The sequence below is a fragment of the Papaver somniferum genome, chromosome 2 (genome assembly GCF_003573695.1).
Source record: "Papaver somniferum cultivar HN1 chromosome 2, ASM357369v1, whole genome shotgun sequence".
NCBI classification, from domain to species: Eukaryota; Viridiplantae; Streptophyta; class Magnoliopsida; order Ranunculales; family Papaveraceae; genus Papaver; species Papaver somniferum.
The window spans coordinates 183,048,914-183,065,161 of record NC_039359.1 but is presented as its reverse complement, the minus strand read 5'-3'; the positions used below and the strand labels follow the sequence as shown (position 1 = coordinate 183,065,161).

The 16,248-nt window shown below is 33.9% G+C and overlaps 1 protein-coding gene across 1 annotated transcript; it reads left to right on the top strand.

Annotated features, from left to right (window-relative positions):
• Positions 1-15,157: 15,157 nt before the first annotated feature.
• Positions 15,158-15,824, top strand: LOC113352490 (transcriptional regulator SUPERMAN-like). The gene is made up of 2 exons (XM_026596303.1): positions 15,158-15,695; positions 15,811-15,824. The coding sequence occupies exons 1-2, from the start codon at positions 15,158-15,160 to the stop codon at positions 15,822-15,824; spliced, it is 552 nt and encodes a 183-aa protein (XP_026452088.1).
• Positions 15,825-16,248: the final 424 nt, after the last annotated feature.

Sequence of the window (16,248 nt, the reverse complement as noted above, 5' to 3'; positions counted from 1 at the left end):
ATATATCACCCAATTAAAGATTCACAACTTGTGTTTGTCCATCACTTTGAGGATGATATGCGTTATTGAAGTTAAGCCTCATATTAGCTAACTTCCATAAAGTCTTCCAGAAATAACTAAGGAATCTTGTGTCCCGGTTACTAACAAAAATTCAACAAGGAAATCCATGCAGACGATATATGACATGGAAGAACAATTCAGCTACCTTCAGTGCATTAGTAGTCTTCTTGCAAGCAATGAAAAACGCTATTTTTGAAAAACGGTCAACAATTACAAACACTGAATAATTTCCCTTTTGGGTTCGAGGTAAACCCAACACGAAATCCATGCTCAAATTTGTCCAAGGTTGACTTGGAACCTTCAACGGAATATACAAACCTACACATTAGACGCTTTTCCCTTAGATATTTGACAGATTCAACACATATCCATAAATCTTCCAACCCCACGTATCATTGTAGTCCAGTAACAACTTCGAAACAAGTTAAAAACTCTTGTCTCTACCAATATATCCTTCACCATGTAACTCTTTGAGGATCTTTACCCTAAAACTAAAATCTGGAATAAATAACTGATTTTCCATGTTGCTGCTGTATTCAGAACATTCACAATCTCCACGAAATATGGATCAGATTGAATAAGACCAGAATATGAATCGAAATCCAATACCTCAGTTATCATAGTATTTAGCAACAGAATCCTACAACTTAAGGCATCAACAACTTGATTCTAAGATCCAGTCTTGTGTTTCAGCACAAAAATGAATTCTTGTAGATAACCAGCCCAGTTACCATGTATAAAAGAAAGATTTTCATAATTATTGACGTGCTTCAAAGAATCATGATCATAAGCATTACGAACTCGTTATGAATCAGGCAATGACGCCAATGCTTCAAATCCTAAACTATTGCATAGAACTCCACATACTATATTGAGTTTAGTAACGTTCAACTTCTCACTGAAATAAGCTACTGATCGTCCTTCTTGACTCAAAACAGATCCAATCCCCACCTTCAATGCATCACAGGGTAATTCAAATGGAGTGCTCAAATTAGGCAGCACTAACAGCTGTTGTAATCAGAGTTTTTTTGACAGCTTTGAAGGTTTCATCAGCTTTGTCAGACCATGAAAACGTTTCTCCTTTCGTACATTCAGTAATTTGGGACATAATGGTGATGAAGTGGGAAATAAAACTTCGGTAAAAAGAAGCAAATCGATGGAAAATTCTTACCTCATGCAACGTAGTAGGTTTAGTCCAATTTTTAACAGCTTCAACCTTGGACTCGTCTACTTTGATCCTTTCTTAGGTCACAATATAACCGAGAAATAAAACCCGATCTATCATGAAGAAACATTTCTTAATGTCTGCAAACAGTTTCTCATTGAGTAATAAAGAAAACACTTCTCTAAGATGTTGGATATGCAAATCCGTATTAGCACTACAAACGAGAATATCATCAAAATAAACAACCACAAAAGTACTGATAAAAGGTATCCGTACTTGAATCATGGTACACATAAATATACTTGGTGCATTGGTCAAGCAGAATGGCATAACCAACCACTCATATAAACACTCTCGGTTTTTTAAAGCAATCTTTAACTCATCACCTTCACGAATCCTTATCTAATGGTATCCACTCTTTAAGTATAACTTACTGAGAACCTTCAATCCACTAACTAATATAACAAGTCATCCAACCTTGGAATAGTAAAATGGTATTTGATTGTGATTTCTCTGATGACACGACTGTCAATACACGTACCATCTTTCTTCGGGATCAGCAAGGAAGGTATTGTACATGGACTAAGACTTTGTCGGATCAATATCTTTTGTAACAACTCTTCTACTTGGATATGAAGTTCTTGATGCTCTTTAGGGTTTATTCTGTAATGTGCTTTGTTTGGAAAGATTGAACCAGGAACTAACGATGTTGAATATCCCGGAACGGTGGTAACTCATTAGGAAATTCAATATGAAAGACATTCACAAATTTATACAATTCACTTGCATCTTTTATGTCATCTTCGAACTGCTATAATGATAAGAGATTGGTAGATTCTCCAGTAGATGGTTTAAGAACAATAGCTCTACTGGGTAACAGTATTATACGGACGTCGTCCATAAAAAGATGTAGGTATTCTTATAACCATTATGACTAGTTTTTCTATCAAAATCCCATGGACGACTCAACAACAAGTGACAAGAATCCATATTAGTAACATCATACCCGACTTTATCTTTATATATGTTACCAATTGAAAAGGAAACGAAACAACATTTGTTTAATTTAACCTCGTTCCATTTCTTAAGTCAGGATAGCTTGTAAGGATGTGGATGTGCCTTGGGAAACAATTTTTTTTTATATTTTTGTTAAATATATAGTTTATTTAGGGGGAAGTATCTATATAAGGAGCTCAAAAAACAAAAACTGTGAGACTCTTTTGATTAAACTTGTTAAGTTTATTGGTTTTGATTTTTATTCGTAGTTGGGTTTTTCCCGAGGTTTGGATACAAATCTCATATATATAGTCATTATTTGTAGTGAATTAACGAGGTCTATATAAACCATATCTAGACTCGTTATTCGTTGTGAATTAACGAGGTCTAGATAAACCCATAAATTTTAGAATATCTCCGTGAAGATTAAATAAATTCTATGAAATCTACCCAATTTTATCCAATTTATTTAATATTTCTATTTTGGGACGATTCATCAACTATAGCACTTCCGATCTGTATCAGTTGTTACAAGAGAAAAGTTGATTCTAGGCTTGATAAGATGCCTCCAAGAGTATAAATCGTTCGTGGTCGAGAAGGTGCTCCACAATATTTTAAAGCATTAAGAAAAAAAATAATGGTAGATATCGAAGGTATGTTGGTTTGAGATAACATTCTATCTGAAGGAGAACGGGTGAATAAGGTGTTGTTTACTGAAGAATAGAGTGGCGATGATGGTATTTTTAATGATGCTCCTGAAGATAATGAACCTGCTGATGAAGTTATTCCTGGAGAACAAGTAAACTTTATGGAGAGAAAAAGTTTCCTTAATCCGCGTCAATAAGATAGTAACATATAGTAGAACCTCCATATATTGATACTATATATATTAATAACCTCTACGTATTAATAAAAAATCATGGTCCCAACTTGGACCGGTTATAAATAGTAATAACCTATACAGTTTAATATTAATGATTTTTCCGTCCTTCCTTAAGGAATTTACCTCCATATATCAAAATCGACAATATATCGAAGAAAAATAGATCTTGTTACTTGAATTTTATCCTTTATATAAGTTCTTTTCCTATCATTGGATGACAATTTAATTTGTCGGAAAGAAATTAAATTGATGATTTATCTTCTACTATTCTTAGTAGTACTATTTATAGTCGTCGAAAACATCAAAAATTTCCTAGCAGCATAACAAGTTCTTAGATAGATGCATGTATTTGTGTATGGAAGAATAAAAATATATGTATGTAGTACTATTATAATTACATTTAACATACACTTAAAATTTTACATTCTCTATGTGTACCTCTCTATATTAATAACCTCTATATAGAGAGGTTATTAATATAGAGAGGTTCTACTATATTTTCTTTTACTATGGTCGAGAGTAAGCTAGTTGTTGATTGTTGGGGTATGCAAATGGTCTTCTATATGTATCCTAACAAGGAAGAATTTGTTGAATCAACTTATGAAGATCCATTTTGGGTTTCCATCATACCTCATGCTTCCATACAATAAATAAACTATTTTTTACGGCAGTAAATTCATACGTACAGAGATTTTCATCAACCAATTACACGTGTAGAACATGACACCAACAAGATTTGATGGCGAATCTTCTCTAACACCGGTAGAATGATAGAGGGAGATTTATGTAAAATAAATATATTATTTTCTTCTTCTTACTAGTATTATTATCAAAAAGGCATAGGAGCCCAGATTGTTGCTAGGATGCCTGTTGCCAATGTGTAAAAGAGCTTATTTATTTGTATTTTAGTAGAAAAATAATTAATATTCGGATTTATTATTTAGGATAATTGTAGGATGGTCTAGAAGTTTATTTTAAGAGTTTTGATAAGTTAGGAAAGTGTTCTAAAGGTAGTAGTAGATACCTTGGAAAATAAGTTTTTTTATATTTTTGTTAAGTTTAGGGTCTGTTTGGGGGGAGTTATCTGTATAAGGAGATCCAAAATGAAAACCGAGAGACTATTTTGATTAATCAAATTCATTTTATTTTTATTAAACTTGTTGAGTTTATTGATTTTGATTTTTTTTCATAGTTGGGTTTTCCCCAAGATCTGGATACTAATCTTATATTTGTAGTCATTATCCGCTATGAATTAACGAGGTCTAGATAAACACATAGATTGTAGAATATTTCCGTGAAGATCAACTAATTTCTATCAGTTCTACCAGTTTTATCCAATTTATTTAATATTTCTATTTTGCTGCGATTTCAACACTGCATCGGAGCCGGAGAGGATAGGGTGACTGGTTATGTCGCAAGGGGGGCAAGCTAACTATATCTTCCCTGTCAAATTATCGGTATTGCGCCATCGGGAACTCGAACCTGGGACCTCCTGGAGCGCATCAAAACTTTGAGGAACGAGGATGACCAGCTGAGCTAGCTACCCATATATTGAAAGATAAAATTAGTGTTAAGTATATAAAAATAATTACATTTATTTATATTTATTTAATAATAATAATAAAAAATATTATAATAAAAAAAAGGTTCAATACACATGAGTGGAAGTTAACCGAGCAACAAGCTGGGCACCAACACCTTAGTGAATGACAATGCCTAATCTATGAAAGAGAGAGCTATCTATCTTGTAGTTGGCATCATGTCTAATAATGCAATTCCGTAATCGGTTAAGAAATAAAATAGTGTTCTCCACAAGTTCACCTAAAATAGTAAATGCCAAAACTTTGAATCCATAGACTGTGTTGTGCACTTGTCTAGGTATTTGTTATTTTTGCATCTGATTGCGGCGGTGATGGCCTGGCTTAGTGTGAAGGTACGGTATCTAACACTTGTGAAAAGAGAAACTCCAGTGACATCGAAACAGACATCTTACTGTCTTCCCAACTGTTATTTACTTTATACTATCGGCCTTAAAAGAAATATTTTAGAATTACACGTTATTTTTTTTTTATTAACATCTCTATTTGTTTTCATTATGTACGTCACCGACACTTGGATAAGACAACTTAGTAAACAAGTTAAATTTGTCATTTTTTTGTGTGTGCAATTACATAATACACCCCATTTTGCTTTCTCCAAACACATAGCATAATACAACATAATCAAAAAAATTTCTTCTGAAAGCTCACGACAATAACAATTTCTCCTTCATACATATCACTCCTGACAATATACATTTCTTATACAAAAACTGATATTTATAGTTTTATATTATTTGATCAGTGGTCAGTTTCGAATAAATGTTCAATATGTCAATCTATAAAGTCAAACACAATAATATGGTCAATGCCCGTTGTATGGGAAATATGGGCTACATACTATAGGATGTATGCATTGTTAATAAAATTTTGGGCTCCAAATAAGAAAATTTATCTGTAAATATCCAAAAACTGAGATAATAGTGTGATGTGTACTGAATTTGTAATAAAGTACTCGTTAAATTGAGATTTACGCATTATTTAGTTTGTCCATGGAATTTGGAAACTAGGTACTATGCATTATTTAGAATCATTTATAAATATCCAAAAGCTGAGATAATAGTGTGATGTGTACTGAATTTGTAATAAAGTACTCGTTAATTGAGATTTACGCATTATTTAGTTTGTCCATGGAATTTGGAAATTAGGTACTACGCATTATTTAGAATCATTTATAAAATATTTACTATAGTTCGACGTATCGCTAAGCAGGAGCTCTGACTACATGATATTGGGATTTTTTATTATTAAATTAGGCGTTATTTGTCACAAACCTTATAATATATATTTTTAAAATTTTACCGACAAAACTAGTATTGTGCTCGTAGTTTTTTCTAAACATATTTTTTTTTATTCATAAGATAAGAATAACTTGCATATAAGATAATATTTAGTAAAAATGAAATAATTTTTTTTATGTAGGATTTTGCATTTCTTTTTCGGCATTGGAAGTTTTATTTTATTGTATTTAAAAAAGTGCACCCAATTACTAAGGTGCATCCCATTTCCAGGCATCTGCTAATCGCACCCCTACTCTGGATAAGGGGTAACCATCTTCAACATTCAAAAATCAGGTTTTGGCGGGAAAAAAGTGTAGGTAAAGAGCAGTTTTGGCAATCGTGATTTGGAGGAGTTTGAAGTCGATTAAACCTATGATTTTCATAGGATAGACTCCTTATGGGTCTAGGAATCTGATATGGGTGTTTAAATCGATTAGATTGGGCTCAAACGAAGAATTTATCTCACAACAAGAAAATATGGAAAGTCACGTGTGTGACCTGTTTTAGGGAATTTTAGAGTGATTAAAACGCTGTAAACCTTCCCAAAGATTTATATCTATCTAAGGAAGAGTTTAGAATAAAAAGGAAAGCTCAGAAACGCGTAGAAATCCTAAAACAAGAAATTGTCGCAACTTGGCCGTGAAGAGAAGGAAAGTGATTTTGGAAGATTTGGGAGAGATTTAATCGGTATTTTTGATATAAATAGATGTGTTGGGTCATATAGAAGAGGTGTCGAGAGTTTGGGAACCTAAGGAGAGCCAGAGACGAAGAAATCAGAGCTTTACCAAACTCTGTTTCTGCTGCTGCTGCTGCTGCTGTTGAAGAAGAAGAACAGCCGAAGAACATTGACCCTCGGTAGACAGTCGCAGAAAAGTGTCGTTATTTAATAGCTGAAGAACATTAAGCTGTTCAGGGCAGTCTTATTCTAGGGTTTTAAAATCAACGACAAAGCAACAGTTTTTCTGTAACAGTTCCATTGTAACAGCTGTATTGCAACACCAATACACTGTTGCAAACAGTCTGTGTTATTACTTTTCACTCTTTTAATCATCTTTTGAGCAACAAACACATATTTTGAGATCATGATTAATATGAGGTGCTAAACCCAAACACTGGGATGACAGAGGAAGCCATATTTCATACGTGTGGTAATTATATTTAATTCTTTTTATGACTTTTTGCATTAATTTAATCGTTTTATGATTTTTCTTAATTAGTTGTGAAGTCGTATGATGATGTATGCTTAGTCTAAGTGCTTTTGATGCATCATGTTAGTGATTTAAAGTTAATCTTTTTAAAATCTACCCTGGCAAAGAATTAGAGTCAATAAACAAGAGCTATAATTGTCTAAGAATTGATTTTTGAACCACATGGTGTGAGGTTTGGTGGAATCCTGAGTCTCAGTAATCTCTCGACATTGTGACAAACCTTGTGTATATATTTTCTTTATTTTTATTGTTTTCTATTATTAAGTCTGAAATTGAGTCTACACAAGTCCGAGTTGAACGAACTTTATTTACCACTTAAAAAACTACATCAATTTTTGGCGCCGCCGACGCGGATTTGTATTTAGATTTGTTTTAGGTTTATTTTTATTTTTGTTCTTTTTTAATTTTTTTGGTATTTTTCGATTCTTTTCAGATTTGGAGCTAAGCTACAAGGAAAGAAAAGTACTATAAAAGGAAAGCATCGCCAAAGAAGGAAAGAAAAGAGGAATCTGAAAGGAGTGAAGAAAAAGATTTTGTATATAGTTATTTTGTTTATTTTTAGAAACTGTAAATAGTATTTTATTTTTGTAATTTTTCTTTTCCTTTTTGGACATTTTTATTTTTGACTTTATTTTTGGACTGGACATTATTATTATTTTGAAACCCTAAGGAAGGGTTAAAAATTAAATATAAACTGTTTGCAGGGAAGGACGATAGTTACTATACTGTCTCGGCCCCTCGGGTTCGTACACTGACATTGGAGTCGGTGGCCTGAGTCGACTTCAACGGTTTATCGCCCGTCTGGTACGGGAGGTAAGAATCTATCCACCCACGAATCCCCTGTCAGTGGGTTTTATTTTCTGTGACAACTCACACCCCTGCAGTAGAATGTCGAACTGTATTACAATAGCCATACACTGAATATCCGACCGAGTTTCAAAATGGACGTTACTACTTTGAACATAGTGTTAATATTAGTTGGGAACATCATCCTTTTGAAGATTATGGTCCATACCATGGTGAGCCCAATTACTATCCACATACGCACCGGTCATATGAGCAAAATTCTTATATTTCTCCTTTAGAAGAGTCTCTCAGGAAGTTAGAAGAGTCGACACGTAGGATAGCTGAGATGAATAACTTAGTTTATGATGAAAGAAAACTTTCTTCAGAGGAACCCTCAAGCAGATAGCTGAGACGAACGAAAGAATTGCTCGAAATAATCTTAATTTTCAATATAGTGTCTCCAATAATACCCTTGAAAATGAGGATAGTTATTTGCATACACAGGATGACGAGGATAAAATTGGTTACACTACTTGTTTAGATGAGGTTCAACCATTTTCATGTTATTATAATGATTATGATGAGGATAGTGTTGATGAAGAATTTGAAATAAATAGGCATAGTGATCAGGAATTTGGTACTCCAACTGAGCTTAATAATAATATTATTTCTAGTTCAAATCCAAATAATTTTAATAATTATTCACCTATTCAAAAGGACGAGGATTTGACTAGAGATACCCCCGTTTTAGACGATGTAGTATTTCCTTTTGATTACGAAGCTAATAATGGTTTAGAGGAACGAGTATATTTTGAGTCTAGCGATTTAGAAACAATAGACTTAGAAAAAGAAAATGAACTCGTCGAGATGAGTGAGGATGTACCCGACTTAGAAGAATCAATTGACCATTTTCATGAATTAGATGACCTTGAAATTAGGGAAAGTTGTGACTAGTCTTTCTAGAGACACAAAACTCTAAGTTTGGGGGTGATTATCATTCTCTTGTTCCTTTACCTTTAGCTCTTACAGAGATCCCTCACTTGGGACTTGACATATGTGCCTCAACCATTTTACAAGATTATCTTCATACACGTTTTCCTGAACCTAGTGATGTCCACAAGAAATTTCAGTTATTAGAAACCCATCCTCTGGTTGATGTGGTTTACCCAGGCTATGATACCCAGATTGACTTTTTTTCCCACCAAATATTTTTCTTCCAAATGTGGGAATGTTTGATTTTCAAATGTGTCGAATATTAAGTTTTGAGACTAAACCTAATTACTTTAGGAGATTAGTCGACATACTTGTTTAAGGAAGATCACCACTCTCATTGTGGTCAGCTGTGTAAGTCAAATCTGATTGACTTAGAGGATCCTCAATTATTCAGGTTATTATTATGTGCTTCTAATTTTATTTGAGTTTTTCCAGACTCTAGAACCTGAACATTTGGATCTAACCTATGAGGAAATGCAACCCATGAAAATATTTTATTTGGACCCAGTTATAGATCCTGAACCTGAACCACAACTAGATGTAGCTGTCTTAAACAGGAAACTAGACAAGGGTGTGCTTTATTTGTTCATTTTCTTGGCATGTTGCAGATTCCTTTTACTTGTGATAGCTCTATTTGGTTTTGATGACCCACAGATATTTCGGCTATTACTTTATGATTTTATAAGGTGACTAATCCTTTCTTAGTCTGGCTGAAGACATTAAACTTAGCACTTCTTGGGAGGTAACCCATTCTCATGCAACACGGTAATATCTTTCCTTATCTCTTTTGCTTCAAATGGTAACAGTTTCTCCTTGTTCATGCTTTTAATTTGATCTTTAGAACATTGAGGACAATGTTAGATTTAAGTTTGGGGGTAGGAGAAACTTTTTAGTTGCACAATTAAACTCCAGAGCCTAGAAATTTATGCTTATTAAGGATGGCACTAACCAATCTAAGTGGATGGAAGCATTTTGGTTGTAGGAGTTGAGGAACCAATCTGACTAGATGGCAACATCTAAAGAGTCTATTCATAAAAGCACAGAGCTCAGGTGTTAGAAATAACATGATAGTTTCACCATATCTCGTTGAGTCCTTTTCACTTCTGTTTTTATTTTGTTTTGTTTTTAAACTATGTTTCTCTAAGTGATTAGGTGGGGCTCACGATTCAAGTTGTTACCAATGCTAGGGTGAATTAGAGTGATTGAGATACAAAAAAAAAAAAAAAAAAAAGAAGACCAGACCATCAGACCAACTGGAATAAATTCAATAAAGTCGACCACTGGAACCCTTGTATATGCCAGTTGTGTTGACCTAGAGTTAGGATTATCAATCACTGGTTCCCTTGTATATGCCAGTGTGTTGATATTAGTCAGACTAGTATCTCAGTCCATTAGGATAGGTTCATTTTGGCGGAGGCCTTCAGACAGATATGAGAAACACCGTTCACCTAGTAAACATCAAAACCATCTATGTTTTTCTATATCCATTCTTGATATCCATGTGATTAGTTTTGACTCCGGATATTGATGTCCATAGTGCGACTATCTGAGTAGAGCTCTGTCACTTCATATGAATTTTAGTATGCTTGAGTGCAAACTCGTGTACAACAATTGGAATTTCACATCAGGGTACTTCCTCCTGTAGTATAAGTATGCCAACCAAGGAGATTCTTTAGTGCCTTCCAAGGTTCTGTGTAGATAGCTAGGGTCTGGAGTAAAAAGGTTTTGTGGGTATACCTCTGGTAAGCCCTCCGGAGACAACACTCCGCCACTAGGGACACCTAGGGGTTTAAAGGCTTATTGCATACGCTAAATGCAATCGACGATGCCTGCGACAGTGAGTTAGGATTTTATTTCTATTTTATTTTGCTCGAGGACTAGCAAATAATAGGTTTGGGGTATTTGATAGACACATTTTTGTGTCTGATATAATCTCAATTGTATATATTGTTAGTGCTCGATTTTGTATTTATTTTGGCTTTTTATGTCTTTGTAGGTGTTTTTGGAAAAATAAGATTTTGCGGCGAAATTGGCTCGAAAGTGTTTTTGCGTTCATGGGAGGACATTTGCTATTCGGACCCTCACTTTGGATAAGGGGTAACCTAATTACTAAGGGGCATCCCATTTCCAGGCATCTGCTAATCGCAACCCTACTCTGGATAAGGGGCAACCATCTTCAACATTCAAAAATCATGTTTTGGCGGGAAAAAAAGTGTAGTTAAAGAGCAGTTTTGGCAATCGTGATTTGGAGGAGTTTGAGGTCGATTAAGCCTCTGATTTTCATAGGATAGACTCCTTATGGGTCTAGGAATCTGATATGGGTGTTTAAATCGATTAGATTGGGCTCAAACGGCGGATTTTTCTCACAACAAGAAAATATGGAAAGTCACGTGTGTGACCTGTTTTAGGGAATTTTAGAGTGATTAAAACGTTGTAAACCTTCCCAAAGATTTGTATCTATCTGAGGAAGAGATTAGAATAAAAATAAAAGCTCAGAAACGCGTAGAAATCCTAAAACAAGAAATTGTCGTAACTTGGCCGTGAAGAGAAGGAAAGAGATTTTGGAAGATTTGGGAGAGATTTAATCGGTATGTTTGATATAAATAGATGTCTTGGGTCATATAGAAGAGGTGTCGAGAGTTTGGGAACCTAAGGAGAGCCAAAGAAGAAGAAATCAGAGCTTTACCAAACTCTGTTTCTCCTGCTGCTGTTGAAGAAGAAGAACAGCTGAAGAACATTGACCCTCGGTAGACAGTCGCAGAAAAGTGTCACTGTTTAACAGCTGAAGAACATTGACCCTCGGTAGACAGTCGCAGAAAAGTGTCACTGTTTAACAGCTAAAGAACATTAAGCTGTTCAGGGCAGTCTTATTCTAGGGTTTTAAAATCAGCGACAAAGCAACAGTTTTTCTGTAACAGTTCCATTGTAACAGCTGTTTTGCAACACCAATACACTGTTGCAAACAGTCTGTGTTATTACTTTTCACTCTTTTAATCATCTTTTGAGCAACAAACACATATTTTGAGATCATGATTAATATGAGGAGCTAAACCCCAACACTGGGATGACAGAGGAAGCCATATTTCATACGTGTGGTAATTATATTTAATTCTTTTTATGACTTTTTGCATTAATTTAATCGTTTTATGATTTTTCTTAATTAGTTGTGAAGTCGTATGATGATGTATGCTTAGTCTAAGTGCTTTTGATGCATCATGCTAGTGATTTAAAGTTAATCTTTTTAAAATCTACCCTGACAAAGAATTAGAGTCAATAAACAAGAGCTATAATTGTCTAAGAATTGATTTTTGAACCACATGGTATGAGGTTTGGTGGAATCCTGAGTCTCAGTAATCTCTCGACATTGTGACAAACCTTGTGAATATATTTTCTTTATTTTTATTGTTTTCTATTATTAAGTCTGAAATTGAGTCTACACAAGTCCGATTTGAACGAACTTTATTTACCACTTAAAAAAATACATCATATACCCACTCAGGTGAAGTAGATTGGGGGCCTTGAATGATTCAAGGCATCCATAACTATGATAAAGGCCAACTAAATGGTAACCCTTTTGTTGACTTGGCTTGATCCTCATGTTTCTCGTCTGCGCCTTGACCTTTTTGCTCCTTTTCGCTCCAAATGAACGCTTTCTTCTTCCTCGAATTCTTCCACCAACAACATTCGTCTCTTACTTCTCAGATTCACTTCTTCTCTTCAATTACTCCTCATCACTAAAGCTGTCATGCTTTTCAGACAGAACTTGAATTACTAAAGCCGACATGTTTTTCAGACAGATATGAAGAAATAAAATAAAATAATGAGAAATAGTTCGTCTCTAACAGCAGTTGCACTTGAAATGACACTTTTTCCCTGTTTCTTCTTCTTTTGTTCCAAATGACTCCAAAGTACCTAAATACTCAAAAGCAAACATAAGATACATAATTTACAAGAAAACTTAACAAATAAAGCATAAACAACAGATAAATATTAAGGTATTTTAGACACTTATCACCTATCTGAATTCAGGCACCAAATTCAACATATATATATATATGTTTTCTCCTGATTTAATTTCCATCTTCATTCCATGTTTAAGGCTTGGTACAAGCACTTATTTGTGGAAATGAACATGATAACATTTTATCTTGTTGCACTTGGTTTATATTTAAGTGACTATTTCTACATAATTCCTATCCATTTACACATTCAGACTCTCAAATATCTTGATTGGTTATGTTTCTAAAACCTAGCTATCACAATTGAAATGGAATCAATTCACCACATACATTTCATGTGCTGCAACATGACCAATATGGATGAGCCTATTAAGGCCATCAAGGAACACATCAACATAGCTTGCAAATTAAACTAGAGGTAGATGATAGTTGCAAGTGACTTCACATAAATTATAAGTTTGGGTAAAAGTCTTGTTAGTAAGCTGGTTTTCTGCTAATATCCTGGAGGATATCAACTTTTCTACAGGGACTAATTTAGGCGGGCTAATTTCTGTTTTTTTTTTTGACATGTACAAATATTAATAACAAAGCCCAAGATGAAGAATATAAATAAGCCATAAGATTATCCATATTAAAGACCGGTTAATCCTCACATACGTTTGTCCCTGATTTTTTAATAAGATAAATGGACTCTTTATTTTATTCATAAGTACACTGAGTAACGAAGCTATGTTAGCTACGAATAGGGCTAACGAATGAATGTATAAGCCTCTTTCTTTCTGGTTAATATTTGAGAGGAGGTTGATAAGGGAAGGATTTTCTCCCATATGCGAACCACAACAGGTTTTTTTCGGAATGTATTCTGCCGACTAAAAATAATACTTTTATTATGCTAGTTAAAAACTTAGCCCCCAAGAGATGATTTTTTCTTTTTAGCATAAGAATTGTTATTATTTCCAAATAGTATTCCCTCGTTCCTTAGTTAATCTCGACTTTAATTAATCTTTCTTTCTCAACAAAGACATATGTTTCTGATTTATACGAATTATTCTTTAAACTATCCTTTTTAATAGTGAGCATTATTAATTTTTTATCTAATAAATATAAATAATCTGACAATCATGTTTGTATTCTTGTTGTGCAGGTCTTTTGCAAATACCCCAAACGATTTAAAATTAAAATTTAGAAAGACGTGTTTTTTTAGTTTTAGAGATACACAACTTATATTACACTGGTGCACATGAGGATATAAATAAAAAAAAATTACTCCCTCCGTATCACATATATAGGCAGAGAGAGAGACTTCTCTTAGATTAAAAATATTACTTGAAATTCATAACTTTTTATGTTCTTTCTTGCTTTACCCTTAATTTGTCTTATTCCCAACACAATTATCTATGTAGCATAAATAAGAGTATTTTTGGAAAATCTTATCTTGGAAACGTATTCCATCTATTTAGTAGGACAAATAAAATTCAAAATGCCACCTATGTAATAGATACTAAGGGAGTAAGTGATGATTTCCATAGAAACAAATAAATAAATGAAAAAACTGTGAAATTCATTTTTTTTCTATTTTCGTAATGTATATTATTTTTACTTATTTAAAAGGATTAATCAAGGGCAATTATTTTGGACGGGAGAGTGATATATTAGCGAGTGATGATACACACCGAAGATAAGTACCACGATCTGCACGGCAAATAAATCCAAGGGCTGTTAGGGTAGGCGTGAGAGGGATTTGCATAGGGTGGACCAAAGATGGGGTCCTTTTTTTTTTCTCTTACACCAATCATTTTCGAATATTAGCTTAGACGGGGGAGTGATATATATTAGTTTAGTATAATAACTTAGGTACGCAAATATGTACATGCATGTCATATCATAGATTCCCTATATTAGCTAGCTAGGATTAAGAAGTATAAACGTTAAAACCGTGTCTTCTTCAACAGACTCACTCAAGTTCACAGAGTCACAAGAACAATGCCTATCTCTTTTACTTCTCTCTACTCTTGCTTTCTCTCTCTAGAATTAGTCGTTCCCCTCCTATAAAACCCTCACATCATCCTTCTCGTTTACATTTTCTTTCACCAAATATTTTCCGTACCGAACGCTTCCTTAAGACACTACTGTATCTTCTTCGAAACAGAATATGCAATATAACCCTTTCTTTAATTCCCTGCTTTCTCATTGAATACTCTTAATATATCCACACCTCAAAAATTCTCCATGACCACTACTTACCAAGAACCTCACCAAGATGATCACCATGACGACGAAACCGGCAATGAAAATTTCGGTACAGGTCGATCTTATGACTGTGTATTTTGCAAGAGGGGTTTCACCAATGCACAGGCATTAGGTGGACATATGAATATTCACAGAAGAGATAGAGCTAGAACTAGTAGTAGGAATGCTATGGTTATTCCTAATCAACCTATTCCGAATCATCAAAAGAACAACATTAATGATTATTCATCGATGCATGGGGGGTACTTACGTGCAAATTCTACAGATGAAGTGTGTGTTTCTCCGGTAATGATGGATCCACTGGTGAACTACAACAGGTATTATTCGTCTTCACCTTCTTCTGCGTCTACTCGAAGCACTAGTAGGCACCAAGCTCTACCACCACAGCAGCCATTGAGGTTGTTCGAAGAAGATAATCGGTATACGGGTTTAGGGTTACGAATGAGTTATTATGCAGAAGAAATGAAACAAAATGATAATGAAATTCATCAAGAAGTTGATTTAGAGCTTCGACTTGGTACATGATCGTCACCTTATAATCTTAATTTCTCATTAATTCAGAGGATAATAGTTCTACATTTTTCTCTCCTTAATTACTTATTCCAGTTGGTTTTTACTTATTTATTGTACAGGACTAGTTAAGTGATTAATGTTATCAACTTCAAACAGCAAATTTTAATTAGTCAGACCAAATTAATCGATCATTACATATTACTGGTTGGTCCAATTTTATGATATATATCGTTGTTATTATTAGCTATTAATTCTTTGAAATGCTATTACTTATATATCTTATACCAAATAATGAAGTATAGATTAAAAACATAGCAAATGTGGGATCAAAATTTTCTTTGAATTCAAATTTGGCCGTTAGATTTTATGTTGTGATCACAAAATGTGCATGTAGTGAATTAAGTGTAGGAACGGAGGCAAGATCTTTAATGGGTGTGTACTTTGTGGATGAATTGAATGCCGTATATTTGATTTTAATCAATCTCTTTCAATAAAAGAGAAAATTGAGAGTTTGAAATTTCCAAATATTTAATGCTTATGATGCAGAAAGTTTGCAT

Coding starts and splice junctions, on each gene's coding strand:
- LOC113352490 (XM_026596303.1), top strand. CDS start 15,158: ATGACCACTACTTACCAAGAACCTCACCAAGATGATCACCATGACGAC.